Source organism: Gopherus flavomarginatus, chromosome 4 (genome assembly GCF_025201925.1).
Source record: "Gopherus flavomarginatus isolate rGopFla2 chromosome 4, rGopFla2.mat.asm, whole genome shotgun sequence".
NCBI lineage: Eukaryota > Metazoa > Chordata > Testudines > Testudinidae > Gopherus > Gopherus flavomarginatus.
The window spans coordinates 51450779-51472870 of NC_066620.1; the positions used below are offsets into that span (position 1 = coordinate 51450779).

General features: G+C 39.4%; 1 protein-coding gene across 2 annotated transcripts in view; it reads left to right on the forward strand.

The window, feature by feature from the left end:
* Nucleotides 1-22092, forward strand: part of SPATA17 (spermatogenesis associated 17) — a 163325-nt gene that overhangs the window by 53951 nt on the left and 87282 nt on the right. For both annotated transcript variants that reach the window (XM_050950250.1, XM_050950251.1), the window contains exon 6: nt 18156-18279. In XM_050950250.1, coding sequence (XP_050806207.1) covers nt 18156-18279 — 124 coding nt within the window. The remainder of the gene's footprint in view (nt 1-18155; nt 18280-22092) is intronic.

Here is a 22092-nt window from a genome sequence, read left to right on the forward strand (position 1 = left end):
GGGTCACAATCTGGATAGTCCTTTCAGTAAAAATCAATGGAGTCAGGTTTGCTTCATTTATGAACAGTTTCAGTATCATGTTCCCCCTACGGCTGTCGATTAATCAGTTAACTCACGCAATTAACTCAAAAAATTAATCACAGTTAATCACAGTTTTAATTGCACTGTTAAACAATAGAATACCAATTGAAATGTATTAAATATTTTGGATGTTTTTCTACATTTTCTTATATATTGTGTTCTGTGTTGTAACTGAAATCAAAGTGTATATTATTTTGATTACAAATATTTGCACTGTAAAAACGATAAAAAAAAAATTATTGTTCAATTCACCTCATACAAATACTATAGTGCAATCTCTTTGTCGTAAAAGTGCAGCTTACAAATGTAGTTTTTTTTGTTACATAACTGCATTCAAAAATAAAACAATGTAAAACTTTAGAGCCTACAAGTCCATTCAGTCCTACTTCTTGTTCAGCCAATTGCTAATACAAACAAATTTGTCTACATTTACAGGAGATAATGCTGCCCTCTTCTTATTTACAGTGTCACCAGAAAGTGAGAACAGGTATTTGCATGGCACTTTTGTAGTTGGCATTGCAAGGTATTAACGTGCCAGATATGCTAAAATTTGTATGCGCCTTCATGCTTCGACCACCATTCTGGAGGACATGCTTCCATGCTGATGACGCTCATTAAAAAAAGAATGTGTTAATTAAATTTGCGACTGATCTCCTTGGGGGAGAATTGTATGTCCCCTGCTGTTTTACCTGCATTCTGCCAGATATTTCATGTTATAGCAGTCTCAGATGATGACCAGGCACATGTTGTTCATTTTAAGAACACTTTCACTGCAGATTTCACGAAAGTAAAGAAGGTACCAATGTGAGATTTCTAAAGATAGCTACAGCACTCAACCACGGTTTAAGAATCTGAAGTGCCTTCCAAAATCTGAGAGGGATGAGGTGTTGCTCATGCTTTCAGAAATCTTAAAAGGGCAACACTCTGACGCAGAAACTACAAAACCCCATCCAACAAAAAACAAAATCAACCTTCCGCTGGTGGCATCTGACTCAACTAATGAAAATGAACATGCGTTGGTCCACACTACTTTGGATTGTTATCGAGTAGAACCCATCATCAGCATGGAGGCATGTGCCCTGGAATGGTGGTTGAATCATGAAGGGACATATGAATCTTTAGCACATCTGGCATGTAAATACCGTGCGACACCGGCTACAACAGTGCCATGCGAACACCAGTTCTCACTTTCAGGTTACATTGTAAACAAGAAGCACGCAGCATTATCTCCTGCAAATGTAAACAATCTTGTTTATCTGAGCGATTGGCTGAACAAGAAGTAGGACTCAGTGGACTTTCAGGCTCTAAAATTTTACATTTTTATTTTTAATGCAGTTTTTTGTACATAATTCTATATTTTTAAGTTCAGCTTTCATGATAAAGAGATTGTATTACAGTACTTTTATTAGGTGAATTAAAAAATACTATTTCTTTTTTTTTTACAATGCAAATACTTGTAATCAAAAATAAATATTAAATGAGCACTGTACAGTTGTATTCTGTTGTAATTGAAATCAATATATTTGAAAATGTAAAAAACATGCAAAATATTTAAATAAATGGTATTTTATTATTGTTTAACAGTGTGATTAATCTCACAATTAATTGCAATTAATTTTTTTCATTGCTTGACAGCCCTTGTTTCCACTGATGCAGTGTTTGGGTTGCTAACAGCGGAAGGGCATTTTTAATTGTTTAAAAGCAACTGTTTCCACTGTTTCATTTTTTAAATCTAGAAAACATTTTGATGGGTTTTGGCTTTATATAAGTGTGTGTTTAGGAAATACCCATGGAAAAAAATGGTTACTTATCTTCTCATAACTGTTGCTCTTTGAGATGTGTTGCTCATGTCTACTCCAACTAGGTGTGTGCGCACTGTGTTCACAATCCTTGGAAGGTTGTGGTGGAGGGTTTTCCCTCCTAGTAGAGGGTTTCCCCCTAATAGCACCCATCGGGTTGGCTGTGGAGGCCCCAGGAGTTGTGCCTTCATGGCGGTGGATCTAGGTCCCTGCCAACCCGCCACCTCTTCAGTTCTTTCTTGCTGGCTACTCCAACAGAGCAGAAGGCAGGTGGGTCTTGGAATTGACATAAGCAACATATCTTGAAAAACAACAGTTATGAGAAGGTGAGTTACTGTTTTTTCTTGTTCAAGTGCTTGCTCATGTTGATTCCAATTAGGTGAGTTGGAGCTTAGGAATTACAGATTGGAGCACTGCTCTGCTGAAAACCATATTGTACCAGGCATGCTGGGTAATAGCATAGTAAGAGGTGAAAATGTGAACCTAGGACCACGTAGCCGCTCTGCAGATCTCCTGGATCAAGACCTTGGCCAAGAATGCTAAAGAGAAAGCCTGCGCTCTTGTGGAATGTGTTGTCAGTGCAGGGGCTGGTACTTTTGCAAGATCATAGCATGCCCGGATACAGAACGTGGTCCATGACAAAGTTCTTCGCGATGACACCAGGAGGCCTTTCATTTTATCTGCAACTGCCATGAACAACTGATTCAACTTGCGGATCAGTTTTGCACGTTCAGTGTAAAAGGCCAGCACTTGTCGAACGTCCAAGGAGTATAACCTTTGCTCCTGCCTATCCGCATAAGGCTTAGGATAAAAGACTGGGAGAAAAATATCCTGACTGGCATGGAATTGGGAGATAACCTTTGGAAGGAAGGCTGGGTGAGGCCTAAGTTGCACCTTGTCCTTATAAAAAATGGTATAAGGAGGGTTGGAGGTTAGAGACTTAAGATCAGATACTCTTCTTACTGATGTTATGGAATACCACCTTCCATGATAGGCAGAGCAATGAACAAGTTGTTAGGGGCTTAAAGGGTGGGGGCATTATCTGGAAAAGTCCAGATCAAGCCAGGACCGGTTGTCTAACTTGCCGGTATGATCTGTCAAGACCTTTCAGGAAATGACTAACCATTAAGTTGGCAAAGGCTTAATGGCCGGCCGCTCCCAGGTGGAACACAGATATGGCCACGAGGTGGACCCTGAGAGATGATACGGAGAGGCTCTGCTGTTTTAAATGTAGTAGGTAGTCTAAGATGAGCAGTATAGGAGCCTGCATCGAGAGATTGCGACCTTGAGAGCATAAGATTGCAAATCTTTTTCACTTGGCTAAGTAGATAGCTCTGGTGGAGGGTTTCCTGCTGCCAAGTAGGACCTCCCTAACGGCCTCAGAGCACATTAGCTCCATCAGGTTTAACCATGAAGCTTCCAAGCGGTGAGGTGAAGAGACTTGAGGTTGGGATGATGGAGACGGCTGTGGTCTTGGGTGATGAGGTCTGGAAGCAGGGGCAATGAGATTGGAGTGTCCACTGATAGCTCCAGGAGCATGGTATACCAGTGCTAGTGGGGCCAGGCTAGTGCTTTCAGAATGATTGCCACCCCTTTCCTGCAGATCTTTAGCAGAAACTTGTGGACAAGTGGAAATGGCGGGAATGCGTACAACAGGTGGTTTGTCCATGGGAGGAGGGAGCCCGGACTGTGATTTCAGAAGGAACAGAACCGTAGGCATTTTTTGTTGCTCTTTGTGGCGAACAGGTCAATTTAGGGAACTCCCCACATTTGGAAAATGTTGTTCACCACATCTGGGGGGAATAGACCACTCATGATTCTGAAAGGATCTGCTGAGAGAGTCCACCAACTCATTCTGAGAACTTGGGAGATAGGATGCTTCCAGGTGAATTGAGTGGGCTATGCAGAAGTCCCACAGCTGAGGGCTTCCTGACAAAGGGGAGAGGAATGAGCTCCACCCTGCTTGTTTGTATGAAACATTGCAGTTATGTTGTCCGTCATCACTTCCGTGCATTTCCCTTGTAAGTGAGCCTGGAAGATCTAGCATGCTAGGCAGACCGCTCTCAGCTCCTGGACATTGATGTGAAGCGAGAGCTCATCTTGCAATCAGAGACCTTGAAGTTCTTCCAGGTGAGCACCCCACCCCAACAGTTACGCATCTGTAACCAGGGACAGGGAGAGTTGAAGCTTGGCAAAGGGGACTCCTGTGCATACCTTCTGTGGGTCGAGCCACCAGCGGAATGACTTGAGAACTGGTGCTGGGAGGGTGACCATCTTGTCTAGACCATTGTGCCCTGGCCAATAGGCTGATGTTAGCTGGCCTGGAGAGGTCTGAGCCTCAGCCTTGCATGCTGTACCACGTATGTACATGCTGCCATATGCCCAAGGAGCTTCAAGCAGTTCCTTGCTGTGGTGGTGGGGTACTGCTTGAGGTTTTGTATGAGTCTGTCATTGTCCAAAACTGAGACTCTGGCATGAATGTCCTGGCCTGGCCTGAGTCTAACACTGCTCCAATAAATTCTATAATCTGTGTAAGGGATAGGGTTGATTTGCGCACATTGAGAAAGAGACCCAATCTGTTGAAGGTGGATCTTACCAAGTTGACATGGAGCTCCACTTGCTCCCTGGATTGGTCCTTGAGCAGCCAGTCATCAAGGTACGGGGATACCTGCATCAGCCACCGTTGCAGGAAGGTAGCTATGACTGCCATGCATTTCATAAAGTCTCGAGGGGCTGCTGACAGACCAAAAGGGAGGACTGTAAATTGGTAATGGTTGTGGTTGACCACGAACCTGAGAAAACATATGTGGGCTGGAATTACAGATATATGGAAGTACGCATCCCTGAGGTCAAGGGCAGCATACCAGTCTTGTGGATCCAGAGACGGAATGATTGCTTTTAGAGAGAGGATATGGAACCTCAATTTTTTCATGAATTTGTTGCAGATTGAGGATGGTTCTGCGACCCCCCTTTGGCTTTGGGATTAGGAAATAACGGGAGTAGAATCTCTTGCCCCTTAGCTCCCGAGGAACCTCCTCCACAGCTCCCATGGTGAGGAGCGTTTGGACTTACGGTATTAGGAGATGCTTGTGAGAGGGGTCCCTGAAGAGGGATGGGGGAGGGGTGTGGGAGGGAGAGGAGGAGCAGAATTGGAGCTAATATCCCACTTCTATGGTGTGCAGGACCCAGAGGTCTGAGGTTGGCTGAGACCAAGCATGGTAAAAGTGGGACAGATGATTCAGAAAACAGGGGGAAGGATCCGGTGAGTAGACTGGTGCATTGCCCACAGGGCACATCTTCAGAAGGCTTGCTTAGAGCCCGATGACTGCCTCGCTGAGCCCTGGCCTTGGTTGGATGGAGGAGGGGAGGCTTATGCCTGCCATTCCTGCCCCACTTCCTGGAGAAGTCCTGCCTGGGCCGGAGAAGGTAGAAGCACTGCGGAGGCTGTGGTTCAAAATGCTTTTGCTGGGTAGCAGGAGTATGCATGCCCAGTGTCTTGAATGTTGCCCACAAATCTTTTAGGCTGTGAAGCTTGGAGTCTGTTTGCTCTGCGAAAAGGCCCATGACATCAAAGGGCAAGTGCTGACTTGTCTGCTGTACTTCAGGTGGAACGCTGGATGCCTGAAGCCATGAACTCCTCCTCGCCAGAGGACATGGTTTGCACGGCCGAGTCTGCAGCATCCAGTGAGACCTGTAAAGAGGTCTGTGCCATCGCCTATCCCACCTCTACTATGGCTGCAAACTCTGCCCTGGAGTCTGTTGGAATCAACTCTTCAAATTTCATCATGGAGTCCCATGAATTTAAATTGTATCTACTCAAGATTGCTTGCTGGTTAGCAATCCTAAACTGGAGCCCTCCGGTGGAGTAACCTTCCAGCCAAAGAGGTCCAGCTTTTTTGAGTCTTTAGACTTGGAGGTGGCCCTTGCTGCCCTTGCCTCTCTCTTGTTCACCACAGCCACAACAAGCGAACAGGGCTGCGGGTTAGTAAATAAGTACTCAGTGATGGGCAACTGGTGGCTCATGGTCTGCATGCGGCCCATCAGGGTAATCTGATTGCGGACCACAAGACATTTTGTTGACGCTGACCATCCGCAGACATGGCACCCTGCAGCTCCCAGTGGCCACAGTTCGCTGTTCCCAACCAATGAGAGCTGCGGGAAGAGGCAGGAGTAGGACATATGTATCTGTATGCTTAAGTATGACCCTTTGCTGGATTCAGACCTAAATTCTTAGGGTCTTCTGATCTATTTGATTTCTACTCATGTGTCTTGGATTATCCAGTGTATCTCTTGCACATCTCAGAATATATCTGTTCTGCCTAATATAAAGCCCTAACATAAATGCACAATAGTGTGATTGAACAATTTGGTAATGATCCCGAAGTATTACAAATACTAACTAAAGTTATGGGGATAGGTTTACAGTTTTCCTCATTGAGTCAAAGTACAAATAGTTGGTGTCATATACTGTACAATATTAATTTCTGTAACCTGAAAATAAACAGTGTTTAAGAAGAGAAACACAGAGTTGAACCATAAGATAGTCATTGGAATAGCCTCTTTGGTCTATAAAAGTCTGGCTGCTATTGATGAGACTATTACTAAGAATGTATAATTATATGGTTCCCACAGTGTTCTTTTAATTGAATTATGAGGTGTCTCATGAGTGTCCTGGGCACAACTTCATGAACTAGGCACCCTATAATTCACTGGTAGATATTCTTAAGAAACGATAATATAATATACTCTTTTAAAAGAAATAGAGGTTTTTGTTATAAAGAAACATGGAAAATTTGATTTTAGCCCTGAATCTGTGATGTTATTATGAGTCTTTAGCTTCAACTGAATTGTAAGTATTTAGCTTTGGAGATTACATTTGCATCTGCTCTTCCACAATTGTTCCTATAGATTTACTTATGCAAAACTCCCATTTTGTATGCAAATAGTTATCTGTATTCGGGAACAGCTTGGACATAGTAAATCGAGGCCACATGTTATAATTTTGCCAGAATACAGTGATATGCAATTCTACTCCTGCAGCGAGTGCTTTAGTTTATTTAAAATAATAATTACCTCAGCACTCAGATATTACAGTTGTAGATTCTTTAAAAATACAGACAGATTGATAGATTAGAGAGAACAAACTTTGAATTTACATCTGCCTGCAGTAGTATATTGCCTCACACCACTATAATGACTGATTTCTTTGAGAGCTTGTCCATATATATTCCATTCGTGGAGTATAGGCATCCCATGCACTTGAGATCAGACTTTTTGGCCAGCAGTCTCCTCTGGGCACCATAAGTGTATTCATGGTCTGTACCGAGGACGTAAAGGATGGAATGAGCCCAACCACTCCTCAGTCCCTTCTTATCACCAGTAGCTGCAAAGACAGCACTCCAGCAGTGTCTGCATCTCAATGCACGATCTAAACCTTTTACTGTAGATATTTGTATGTATTAGTGTTAGAATTAGTTTTAGTATTGTTTGCCCATTGGCATTTAGGTATAGTCATTATTTTAGTATTTAGTCTCCTGAATTCAAAAACTGTACTTCCTGAGAAGTGGCTATGTTGCTGAATTATGGTCACATTAGGTATCTTTTTGTCTGGGGAGACATATCCCCAGGGCCGCCCAGTGGGGGGGGGAGTGGGGCAATTTGCTCCGGGCCCCGCAGGGGCCCCGCTAGCCCTGGCGCAGCGGTGGTCCTGGTCTTTGGTGGCGGGGGGCCCTTCAGTGCTGCCAAAGACGTGGAGCGACTGAAGGGCCCCCACCACCAAAATGCCGCCTAAGACCCGGACCGCTGCCGGGTGAGTACAAGCGCCATAGCTCCCCTGCTTTGCTCCAGGCCTCCTGAATCCTCTGGGTGGCCCTGCATATCCCTGGCAAATGTTATATTTGTATGTCCTTCTCTAAGAGGAGCTTTTGGAAAAACAGTCTCACCTCAAACTGTTTCTCTAGGACTGATCTATATAGCCTGCATCGGACCTGGGAAAGGAAGACCTCCCCTTAAATTAGCTTGGTCTGAGTCCAGAGGTATCCTGGTAAACTCAAGTTCACCAACTGGTTCCTGAGCCCTATCCTCTAAGATAGTCTGGTTTCAGACTGAAGCCTGGCCTCTGGGACCCTATGAATGGGAGGGTCCCAGAGCTCAGGCTCCAGCCCTAGCCCAAATATCTACCTCACAATTAAACAGCCCCTTAGTCTGAGCCCCGCAAGTCCAGGTTAATTGGCAAGGGCCAGCTGCACGTGTCTAACTGCAGCATAGACATACCCTCAGTGCACTGCACACTAGTGCAGGGTAGATTTACACCCCAGCTTGCTGCCGATTAAGTATTCATGTAGACAAGCCTCTAGACTTTGCTGACAGACTTCTTCAGGAATGGAAAGAGTAGTTCAAGGCTGTAATTTTGGATAGTCAAAATCTCTCGCTAGGCTCAGATTATATGTTTTGGATACCATGGCAAGATCCATGATAACTTCCATTATCATGAGGAGAGCATCTTGACTTCAGTCTGACTCTTAGTCCCAAAGGAGATGCAGACAACAATTAAAGACGTCCACTTTGAAGACTGAGCTCTTCAGTACAAAAACAGATGATGCTCTATATTTGTTGAAAGACTCCTGGGTCACTCTTTGTTTGGTAGTATACATATCATCTCCTTAAAGGAAGCATGGAAGGCCTCAGTTTTATTCCAGGCAGAGATCATCACCAGCAGCTTTTTTCCAATCAAGAGCATTGAAGCCTCTGAGGAAGGGGCAGCAGTTTCCAAAGAGGAGACTTTGGCTTCTACATGATCTGTCTGTCAGCTGCGACAACCTCAGCACAATCCTTCTGCCATGATGCTCAAGAGTCACTCTTTAATTAGTCCACAGGATCTTTACCTTTACTTCCCCTTGCAGGAGGGCCACCTTTATTTTGGTTTTTTAGGAACCACATTGCATCAGACTGCTGGGTTCCAAAAATAATCTCTGCAGTTCCATGCTCTCCCTATTGCCCATCTCCTTCCCCTTCCCTATTCTGCAACCTGTCTCACGAGAGACTATGGGTACGTCCACACTACCTACTGGATCGGTGGGTAGTGATTGATCTATCGGGAATCGATTTACTGTGTCTCATCTAGACATGATAAATCGATCCCCAAACGCACTCCCATCGACTCCGGAACTCCACCAGGGCAAGAGGCAGAAGCGGAGTCGACAGAGGAAACTGCGGCCGTCAATCCCGTGCCATGAGGACAGGAGATAAGTCAATCTAAGATATGTCGACTTCAGCTACGCTATTCTCGTAGCTGAAGTTGCATATCGTAGATCCTTCCCCCTTCCCCACCCCCTCCCACCAGTGTAGACCAGGCCTATTACTGAGGAGGTAGAATTACTTCTGTCTCTCGGAGCAAGAGAAGAAGTTCCGCTGCAGTATAGGCAGAAAGGATTTATTCCTGAAGACAAAAAGGAGTATGGCATCTACTTCTGGACTTCAGGAGGCTCAACACTCTCATCTGTCTCATCAAGTTCAGCATGGTAATCCTTGCCTCCACAATTCCATCACTAGATGCTCAGGACTGATCTACAGCTCTCGACCTGCAAGATGCATACTTCCATATATCTATTCTCCCTGCACACAGCTAGTACCTGAGGTTCCAAGTAGGACAGGCCCACTATAAATACAGCATGCTACTCTTCGGAGCTTCAGCAGTTGTAAGGGTCTTTACCAAATATTTGGTAGTAGTGGTGGCTCACCTGAGAAAAGATGGAATAATAGTTCATCCTTAACTTGATGATTTGCTGGTTTGAGGGAAGTCACTACAACAGGTAGAGGAATCCATTCAACTGCTCCAACTTTTCATTGCACTGGACCCAACAGTCAACAGAGAGCGCCTTCTTTGGAACCCACACAGAGAACAGAATTCATAGAGGATGTGTTAGACTTCATTACAGCCAAGGTTCACCTGCCTCAACACAGATTTGAAGTTGTAAACACCTTGTCAACCAGCTGCAGAAACAACCACATACTATGGTGAGAACTTGCCTAAGTCTGTTCAGTCACAGGGCTTCCTGCATGTTTGTCATAAAGCATGACACACTTCACTTAGAGTGCACACAGAGCTGGATGAAATCTGCATACCTACTGAACATGCACCACGTAGAGATGTCAGTGCAAGAAATCAATGGGAGTTTGCCATTGACTTCACTGGGAACAAAATTGGACCCTAATATGTTTCTTTAAAAAAAGCAAGCTGCTTTTCACTTGCAAAACACAATCTGCACACAAATTAATGTGTCACACACTAAAATTCAGATACTCTCCAATCAGTGTGAATCAGCACACTCATCAAAGCCATTCCAGACCAATCTGAGATTTGGTGCTGGGACTGAATTCTTCCCGACAAACCAGCAGTGGAACACGGAAGCACCAATGCAGCCCTTGCACACTTCTACTATGGTTCATGGGCTGTAGTAGTGCTTCTGCCCACTGTATCCTCCTACACACAAGGAAAATTGGCCCAACCAAGTACTGCTTTGTGTACTGCTGCAGAGCATTTTTGTGTGGCATACTGGGGATGTAAATTTCCTGTTAATGATCTGGCCCTCTGTACAGGACACCCTGGATCTTGTCCACCCAGGTAAGTGGACTGGATTTGTACCACTTTGTATAATGAACTATGTACAGTGCAAAATCCCCTCAATGATTTTCAGACAAAACAGTGATGCTTATCACATTACAAAGGTAATTATTCACAAATATAGAGTTGAAATGAACATAGAACAGTATTTGGATGGTTGGTTGATTAGAGATTGTATGCCATATGAGCATATTATATAAGGCTGCACATTATTGTTCCATTAGTTAGGAAGGTTCTAGGCAGGAGAGGCCATAGACACAATACAAATAGAACAGGAGTACTTGTGGCACTTTAGAGACTAACAAATATGTTAGTCTCTAAGGTGCCACAAGTACTCCTGTTCTTTTTGCAGATACAGACTAACACGGCTAGTACTCTGAAACCTGTCATAATACAAATAGAGTATCTTTCTAAGTGCCACATACAAGGCAGATAATTTCAGAATACTATTGGGCCACAATAACTCACCAGCAAGACAGTTTTCACACTCCTCCACCTGTTGAAGATCTGTCCGTCCTCAGAAAGATGTCTCTATTTCTGCTTAATCAGCTGCGGCAGGCACCTTTCTTTCCCAAACATACTCAAGAATCCGCTGTGCTATTGCATGATATCATCTCTCAGGCATCAGTAGCTGGTCAAAACAGGCTCGGGCACATTTCAGTATTAACAGTACATAATGGATGCACTGAACAGAAATAGAGTCTCCTATAAGGCAGAGAATGGCATGGTGACTAGATGTCACATATCTAACATATAAGGTAATGTATGTCTTCTGTTATAAATACATCTGTGTACAGGGCACCATAATCTATGCTTTACACATTCTTCCTCCCAGGCTAGACATATAAGTGCATTTAATTTTTACTGAATATTTTTGGTAAAGTCGAATGATATTTAATATCACAGGTCAGCTTCTGCTCTCAGATATACCAGTACAACCCCATTAAATCAATAGATATATACTGGTGTAGCTGAGAAATTGTCCCAGTAATTGCATTTAGAGTTCCATATTCTTTGAGGGGGAAGGATGATGTATATAGTTGGGAAGGTAAAATTGATTTAGGCTGGCTTCTCTTATGCTAAGGTTACCTACTGCCTGTGTTGCAGGAATTTTATGATTTGAGGGCTAAGCTATTTCAAATCACAAAAACTTTGTGCTCCTTCTGGGTACTCTAGGCAAATTATACTGCATATTGATTTTCCCAAATGCCCTTTACTTTAATTAATACTATGATTTTATGGTTATCTGGTCACAAGATCACAAAATTCCTGTTAAAATGCAAACAAAATGCAATATTTTGATAAAGTTCAATAAATGTAGGTCAGTATAAATCTGTGAAATGATGCTGTTCTATGAAGCACCATTAAAATCTGTATATTGCTGAAATCATCATTTAAAGACCTTTCCAAAAGTGCCAGGAACAATATTCTATATGTATTTTTAACCTTTATACAGACAGCAGAAGCATGGTAATCCAAATCTGCATCTCATAGCCAACACCACTGCATGTTTCATAATGAAACATCAGAATAACAGTAAGTTATGTTGACATATGAACAGCTTTTATTTTAAAACCTAATGTGAAATAATCAATAATGTACAAGTCAACAGCTACCTCACAGATTTGCTAGGCACAATCTTATCTGAATCACGATGAAAAGTATCTCTGAGCATATCAGCTCGTAAACATGGGCACATTTTGGATGTCATTAAACAGTCCCCACTACAGTGGTACCAAACAAACGTACTTCTTTCCCAAATGATCATCAATGTTCCTTTGCTTATTCAGTCTTTTGCACACAGCATCCACCAAAAGTGCACATATTTTTCTTGACATAGGAATTTCACAAAACAGATGACCAGCTTTTGAACAATATTCCAAAAATTAATTAATATAAAACAATTTTTGCATCTGCACAATTCCTATTTTCTGTCATCACAAAGCTTGATGAAAATGCAGACGGTTAAGCTCTAGCTTGACAGAGGTCCTTAATTACTTCTTTTTTTGGTTTTCACCAAGAACGTTGGTGGCGATTGGAGTCTAAAATAGGGAAAGAACAAGTCAAAAATTACTTAGACAAGTTAGATGTCTTCAATAACCAGGCCCTGATTAAATGCTTCCTAGAATACTCAAAGAGCTGACTGAGGATATCTCTGAGCCATTAGCAATTATCTTTGAAAAGTCATGGATGATGGGAAACACTCCAAAACACTGGAAAAGGACAAATGTAGTGCCCATCTATAAAAAGGGAAATAAGGACGACACGGGGAATTACAGACCAGTTACCTTCATTTCTGTACGCAGAAAGATAATGGAGCAAATAATTAAGAAATCAATTTGCAAACACCTAGAAGATAATGAGATTAAAAGCAACAGTCAGCATGGATTTGTCAAGAACAGATCATATCAAACCAACCTGATAGCTTTCTTTGACAGGGTAACAAACTTTGTGGATGGGGGAAGCAGTAGATGTGGTATATCTTGACTTTAGTAATACTGTCTCGCATGACCTTCTCATAAACAAACTAGGGAAATACAACCTAGATGGAGAAATTATAAGGTGGGTGCCTAACTAGTTGGAAAATTGTTCCCAGAGAGTAGTTATTAGTGGGTCACAGTCATCCTGGAAGGGCATAACTAGTGGGGTCCTGCAGCGATTGGTCCTGGGTCTGGTTCTGTTCAATATCTTCATCAATGATTTAGATAATGACATAGAGAGTACACGTATAAAGTGTGTGGATGATACCACAGTGGGAGGAGTTGCAAGTGGTTGGGAGGATAGGATTAAAATTCAAAATGATCTGGACAAACTGGAGAAATGATCTGAAGTAAATAGGATGAAATTCGATAAGGAAAAATGCAAAGTACTCCATTTAGGAAGGAACAATCAGTTGCACACATACAAAATGGGAAATGACTGCCTACAAAGGAGTCCTGCAGAAAGGGATCTGGGGATCATTGTGGATCACAAGCTAAATATGAGTCAAAAGTGTAACACTGTTGCAAAGAAAGCAGACATCCTGGGATGTATTAGCAGGAGTGTTGTAAGCAAGACACAAGAAGTGATTCTTGTGCTCTACTCCGCTCTGATTAGGCCTCAACTGGAGTATTGTGTCCAGTTCTGGGTGCCACATTTCAGGAAGGACGTGGACAAACTGGAGAGAATCCAGAGAAGTGCAACAAAAATGATTAAAGGTCTAGAAAACATGACCTATGAGAGAAGATTGAAAAAATTGGGTTTGTTTAGTCTGGAGAAGAGAAGACTGAGAGGAGACATGATAACAGTTTTCAAGTACATAAAAGGTTGTTACAAGGAGGAGGGAGAAAAATTGTTCTTCTTAACCTCTGAGGATAGGTTGAGAAGCAATGGGTTTAAATTGCAACAAGAGCAGTTTAGGTTGGATATTAGGAAAAACTTCCTAACTGTCAGAGTGGTTAAGCACTGGAATAAATTGCCTAGGGAGGTTGTGGAATCTCCATCATTGGGGATTTTTAAGAGCAGGTTAGACAAACACCTGTCAGGGATGGTCTAGATAATACTTAGTCCTGCCATGAGGGCAGGGGACTGGACTAGATGACCTCTCGAGGTCCCTTCCAGTCCTATGATTCTCTGATTCTATTTGGCCATATTCACTTCCCTTTCCACACATGTAACACCCACAAGAGTCAGTGGAAGTTTTGACCTGAAGTGAAGGTTATAATACCTCTCACTGTGAAAGAAGAGGCTGGGGTTGAGGGGGTAACACAGTATATGAAGTGTTTACATCCTTGATTGCGTGAGGCATTCACAGAGAAAGGATTACTTATTACTACTTGTTGAATGTACTGTTTGTAAAGAAAAATAGAGACAGTTGGGAGGAAGGGCCTGATTCAAAGTCCATCAAAGTCATTGGGAGTCTTTCCATTGACATCAGTGAGTTTTGGATTATTTTATTTTTTTTGTATGCTAGCATATATGCATGTGATTGTAGATCTCAGTGTTATGTCTGTAGTATAACGTCTGTAGTATCTACGTTACATATATGCTGGTCTCATCTCTCTCTTTCCATATTGGCCAACTGTCCCATTGCACAGACCATAGACTCAGAGCCTAAATATTAGACTGTGAATTATATAGAGTCATATTTAATGTCTTTTTCATTTAATTCCTTGGGTCTGATCTCACTACCATTGATATCAATGGGACTAAAGTGTGGTAGAAAGGATATGTGGGGATTTCAGGGTGTAAATCATTTTAGAATAAATCTAAATTGGTATCATTTTGCTAAGCAGTCTATATGTATAGTAGTGTTTAGACTAGTACATACTTTACATTTTGTGATGACTTCAAGGACAGAGCCCTCAGAGGTAATTACTTTATTAATATAATTGTTGACATATATAAAATAATGTAAACATTACGCACACAATATTACTGAAACAGAAAATGTTAGCTAAATATGTAGGCTGTTGAAAATATATTAAAATCTATTGAAAATTATATTGTTATTTAAAAGAACTTACATTCATGAATGGTTTTGTGTAGAACATTAATGAAAAGATGTGTGGCTATTTGTAAGGAATTGTGATGATCTTAGGATAGTACTTTCTAATAAAATTATATATTGCCTTAAACTTCATTTCAGCAAATGATCTAAACTTTTTTTGACTTGAACAAATTATGGTAATGAATAATTCATTCTAAATAATGTAGAATCTAACTGATGACATAGGACAAATATTTTACCCTTCGTTATTATTAAATCTGTAATAAAATGCATATAGATATAGATATAGATATAGATATAGATATAGATATAGATATAGATATAGATATCTCTCTTCAGGGATTTTCACCAGTTTTCTCTTGAACAATATAACTTCTTATTCATTGTTGGGTAAAAGTGGATAAGAATAGGAAGATGTTATAATCATATACTGATAGGCAGTCTACCAGCTATAACAATGGTACTCAGGTGGAATGGAAGAATCTAATGAAAAAGAATGAAATGTAGTATTAAATATGTAAAATATAGAATACGTGCACAAATATTTAAGTATAAAGTTGCCTAAAATAAAAAAGTAAACTTGATAACACACACACTTTTATTTGTTTTTTATTTATGGTTAATACAGAACAAAAAGTTTCCTTGTAAAAATACTTATTTACCCACATATAACTGCTCTGAAATCTATACCTTAAGGACAAAGAAAGGTCGCCAATCTCTCCAACTCCTAGTTCTTTGTCAAAAATGGACACAGTTAATGAGGTTTGTTTGGTACAGCACAAATTCTCAGACACAGATAGAGATCCTTTCAATGGAAACAAATTTGTTTGGCTTTACCAGGTTACTTAGCGATTAATAATAGCCTTGAGATGCAGGTCAGAAAGGTCATTGTACCGCTTGCCAACACAATCTAAAATGTGCAGCTAGTCCAGGTCTGCAGGCTGCAAGGCCCCAAAATGCTATGCATAAAGTAAAAGAGGCTATTTTCCAACTTCTTTTTTCATATTAAGAAGCAATTTTCAAGAGAAGGGTGGCAAAATGGGGGCCATGCTACTCTAAGTAATTCATTTATTTTGCAATTTAATCTTACGTTGAAAAAAAATTACACTGCTGCAAAAGCATAGCGTGGTGATTTTTAAACGTCAGTATGCTTCATAAGTAACCTTGTATGAAATATTGTATTAGCAGCCTTTAACAGTAAACTGCAACAAAAAATATTTGCAGAGATTGGAACAGACCTATACACCTTTTCCTACCTTTAATGTATTTCCTTTTCATTCTGTTTTTGTCTTGCACATTTGAAGAAAAAACATGCATGATTTACTTAGCATTTTACTCATTTTACCAGGTGTTGTGGATTAATATTTTGGTAAAGAAAAGTCGAAAGACTGTAGCATGAATCAAATATAAAATGATAGAATTTTAATATGTATTTTCTTTAAGAATTTATTTTAACTGAGTTCATATATTTATAAGGCATTTATTATCATTTCACATGTTTTTCTGGATTAAATTAACATTATGATAATTATAACAGCTAGCATTACAAAGCTGGAGCCCAATTCCGCAAAGACTGACTGAGGTAACTTGACTTGCCTGTAGGATTACTCACATCAGTAAAGTTAAGTTACATACACATGCTTAAATATTTGCCGGATTTGATTCTTGTTCTCCAGGGGCCAAATCCTGCTCTCATTGAAGTCAATGGGAGTGTTACCATTAACTTCTGTGGGAGAAGTATCAGATCCCAGATGTCTTTTTGCTGTGTTATTTACTATCCAGACATATGAACTGAGCATTTGTCTTCACTTTTTATTTTATTTAACATATTCTGAAAAAAGGCCAGAATTTACTCACATAATCACTGAACAAAGCTGGTGTCTTTTACACACAGGTTAATTTGAACTAGCTGTTTCTTAAGAACGATAACAACATATGTTAATCAAGCTAACCTCTTTTAACTGGGTCAAAATAATTCAATACACATGCACTGTGAACTATAACACTGAATTATGCTTAGTATAGGACATTAATTTACTCTACAATTTTGCATAATTTGGGGCCAGACTGGTCCTCTTGGAGAAAATCCATGTGAAGAAGCCATTGATGAGAAAATCTCTGCAAACTTTACCTCAGGTTGTTCTACTGGAAATATGGGCTTGCCGTTCCCTTGCAAAGCAGACAGTGGGATCAGCCTCTTGCTATCTGTGGACCTTCCAAGAACTACTGGAGGCACAGGAACATTTGCTCAGCAGACCTTGTGCCCCTCCACACTAGCTCCAGGAACCCCTGCCCCACAACCTGTTTTCTTGACAGTGGCTTTGATGTGGACTCCTCATGACTGGGGCTGCTCTGTACTACCTTTGTCAGAAAGGCTCCATGCTGAGGAGGGAGATCACCAAGAAAGTTAATATTGCATGTGTCTTTCCCAAGGACTTCACGTGTATTTAATGAAAGGTGTATGCCTCTGGACCCTGCTCACCTGCCTGCATGCCATGCCCCAACCCTTCTCCATGCACAGATCCTCAACCCTGCAGAGGGCTCAGTGATCCAGCAATGAGAGGGATATCAAATAGTCAAGTTTACCTTTCCTCCTTCTAACCCTTCTGCTCACACAAGGGCAGAAGGGGTAGAGAGACTTTCACAGGGTCATGATCTGTCACAAGGTACTAGCTGAAATATAAACTATCAATTTACAATGCTGATGTCCATTTGAAAGAAGTTATTGCATTAAAATAAATTATATTTATAGAAACTCAAGGTAAAATGATTTTTGATAAAACAGTGCACAGAATATCTATTACTTCTGTTTTATCAAAATATTTAAATAATACCATCAAAATCTTCCTCAAAATAAAAGCTAAAGAATATATATGAATGAATTATGAATAAATACAGTATACTGTACAATACACATAGAATGTAGATTTAACCACTTTAATGGTACCAAATGTTAGTTACATCCATATAGAATCCATCTGCTATAAGGCAGAATGTACCAAATAGATTTTAACATTCCACTGATTTCCATTGATTGTTAATGGATTGAGGGCAGCACGTTGAATGTCATGGAAAACCAGCTGTGAAAGAATTAAAAAACAAAAAGTGTTAGCATCTTTTTTCACCTCTGGACTGTAAATAACAAAGAGTTGTTTTGATGCAGGAAAGAACTAGAGGAGTTTGCAGAGATGAAGGAGAAAGAAAAGGAGAAAAAAGACCTAGAAAGGGAAGAAAAGAAAAAGGATCACCAAGCCCGAAAGATGCATTACCTCCTCAGCACAGAGCAGGTTGGTATACCTGTCCCTGACAGCTCATGCAAACCACTTGGGTCCCCAGCCTGACAGAGATAAACTAGCAGGCTGAATGGGACATGACTTGTTGAAAAGATATCACAAAGACACTACTTTGAGTTCAATTTAGTGCTTTTCTATAGGTGAGAGCAGGTACCATGACTATTCTGTGACAGCAGCTTCACAGAGGCAGTAACAACATTGCTGGCAGAAAGAGTCCAAGTCAGCAGTTTGATCTGCCACTATGATAACACAACACGAAGGGCATAACCTCTCTTTAAAAACTCATTTTGACTGGCTTATTGTTGTGTGGTTGCACTTGTCAAGAACTAACAAGTTATTAAGCTGAGGAGAGGTTTCATTTTTTCTTTTTTAATTGAGCTAATGATTGGATTGATATTGTGCTCTTCTGCTGTTTTAAAATACATTGTAAATATAGGGTTTCAGCTAAAGCTTTTCACAGAACTGCCTGGATCAGCACATTTACCTTGATTATTTTCACATAGGTATGCATCTGGAATTTTGAATATTTACTGATTAATTTGCTGGCACTGCTACAACTTCTAGACTTTTCAAGTCTTCCTATACAATGTGATTGACAGGAAGTCAAATTTGTTAGTAATTAATAGAGCTGAATTTATATGGTAAAACAGGATTTAAGAACATTTGTTCAAATTTTGAAGGGCTGTTCTATTTTGACTATATTTGTGTTCCTTGCTAGTCCCTATTTGTGAACATTTGTGCAAATGTATTTTTCTTTCCATGATTGTTTGGTGAATATTTGTTCTTCACGTCTTTGCATGTGAAATTTCAGGCGTGAACAAAACATTTGTTATTCATTATTTCCTATTTGTTGTTTGCTACTCATTGTTAGTTATTTGTTACAATAAAAATTATCAGTCATTCGATCAGGGAGCAGGAACAATACCAGGTGACTCAGTGGTGGCAAATTTAGCCTTTTTCAGTGTTTTTGAATAATTTATGATCGACCCACAGTTTGAAACTTGTTTATATTAATTGTATGTCAGTTTTGAAAAGTGAATGCATTAGTAAAAATGAGTAAATTTAAGTGCAAAATTACTAAAATTCAAGGTCTGTTCAGAAGCAATTTGCAAACAGAGAAAAGGCCTAAGTTAGTAATTGAATATTATTCACCACAAATAATTTGGCCAGCTGTAGAAATAGTAGATTTTCCACATAGAATGTTCTTAAAGTCTTTACATTTTCTTGGACCATTATTTGGAAGAAATAACTTTTTTTATAATAATTCCAATATTAAGCAGATACATCAAGCAAAACTATTAGAAATAAGGCAGCCTAACAAACCAAGTATTAATGTGGATAAAATGTTCTAGACCTTTAGTATCTGAAAAATTAAACTATGGAATGGTCACCATTCTTTTAGATGGCTAGTGAGATGAACTGAATGACTTATGGTCTAAATATAATGAACTCATTTTGTTCCTGATAGTGCCAGGTTAGAAAACTCCGTTTTCCTTTACGAGTGGGGACTTTTACACCCCAAGATTCATAAGGGATGGCCAGCAGCATTTGTACCTCAGTCCTCAAGTTAAGGTTTTCCTAGTGAAGGGCAGCAGTAAGCATAGTGGTCTGATGGATTTGGTTTCTGATTTAGCAAAAGCAAAGCTTGACGAACGCTTTGCAGAACTAAAAACACTCTGGTTTTGCTCACTGCCAGGGTGACTCTGAGGCCACAAAATTTGCCACAGAAGTCACAGTTAGGTACTGAATTCTGATCTAGGAACTCAGCTATCATTTTTTTATTTTTTAAAAAAATCCCCTCTATTATACCCTAATAAGAAAAAGTAAGTTAAATTCCTATACATTACTGGCACTCATTTAAATTGCTGTATCTGCATTTTGCCTCTTCATGCAGCAAGATGGTTTGATATCAATGAACGAGTTTAGCAAAAGTATTGAAATATGATTTTGGAGTTTTTTTCTTAGCACCTTTCTATATTGATTTGCTTCTTTGTGACAGATAGTAAAATAATATTATCTTAATGGTTATTGATATTAAATATCAGTATTTTCTGCTGTTGCTATTTCCATCACCTATTCCATAGACATTTTACCATAGCTGAATGAGAAATAAAATTTCAAGCAAAATACTGACAATATTATTTTAGGATATTTTATAATTCAGGAAGTCCCAAATGTTGCTAAAGATTAACATCTGTAGACTAAAAATAGGCTATCATAGATCTGAAGAAGTCAAGTCTTCCACAGACTATTCAGAATTGTAGCTTTAGATGCTTGTGGGGCTAGTGCTTGAGATATCATGTTGATGTCTTTTCCTTATGTTCTGCAGCACAAACATTAAAATTGACTGCCATTGTGACTGCAACAATTTGAATACTAGAGTGCCTCAGTGCTTACAAGTTCAACAGTTACATTTTTACACAGGCTACAAATTAATGTAGTATTTAATATAGTGTAACACTTTGTTTTACCTGTGTCATGCTTACAATAAATAAAACATGGATCAATAAACTCAGTGATAGCTTTTAACAGAGTATATATATAGAAAATAAACCATATTATAGTACATTTTAAAATGACCATTTTACTATATTTGTTGATAAATAATGAACTCAATTTAGTTATAAGAATTTGCAATAATATAGCAATTTAGTGTTGATGTTTGTACATATGCACTATATCTATACAAACATTTTAACACAGATACATGATTACTTCAGCTATACATCAGTGCTTGAATTAACAGACCTTTATGAATTTATTAATTTAAAAATAAGGGTATCTTCTGGACGATTACATTTCAGAAGAAATCTAAACATTTGAGCATATTTGCATAATCAATATTTACTAGCAGTAATAGGGTTAATTTATTGTCACATACTTAATCAACATTGTTCCCTGAAAATTGTTTGTTATGCATCCCACTAACTTCAAAACATAAATAAATTTTACAGCTTTAGAAAATAAACATATCTATTTTTTGTCTCTATGTAGCTGTTGTTGTTCATGCACCACAAATACAGACCAAACTTTGTAGCTATAAGAGGAGGTTTGAAAATGGAGAGTGATTTTTCATTTGAATAAAACTAAGTTAGTTGGAAAATAATGCCTGGAGAAATAAATTATGAACTCTAAAATTCTATGCTTATGAAATACTGAGCTTTTAATCAACTCGCTTTATGTATCAATAGCTTCAATAACTAGACAAGCAACAACTAACAAATATGAGCTTCCTTTGTTTGAAGAACATTTCTCCTACATGATTCCCATAATTATGAAGAAACCTGCTACAGACTTCATGCCCTTGTTATCAAGTAATAAATTATGTTGTCTGCTCCACCTACTGGTTGCTTTTTGCAAGAGATTCCATTGTGGAATATAGAAAGAAATATCTTGAAAAGGTGTCAAAACTGTTATCAATCTAAATTCTGTTAGAAAAACTGAACTCCTCTCTTTTGGATTTTAATAAACTTATATGTATTTATGCTCAATATTTTCCTTATCTGCTTTTAAATAAACAATGTAAGTGCTGTGTTTTACGATGAACAAGATACCTTAAAAATGAATGGAGCTAAAAATTGCATGACAGGGTTAGCAAAAACTCTGCCTTTGTTCAGTTTATTTCTTTGAATACAAATGTTGGCAGCATATTATAGAGTAAAAAAAGTCCCACAGGTCTATTTTATATTTTTATTTTATTATTTCTCTTTTTACATTTATAAATCAAATTGTGAACAGTTTCTTAAGCTAAGTTTGTTATCAGTCCATAATGGCAGTGTTCAAATTGGTACTATTGTGTTAATGGAT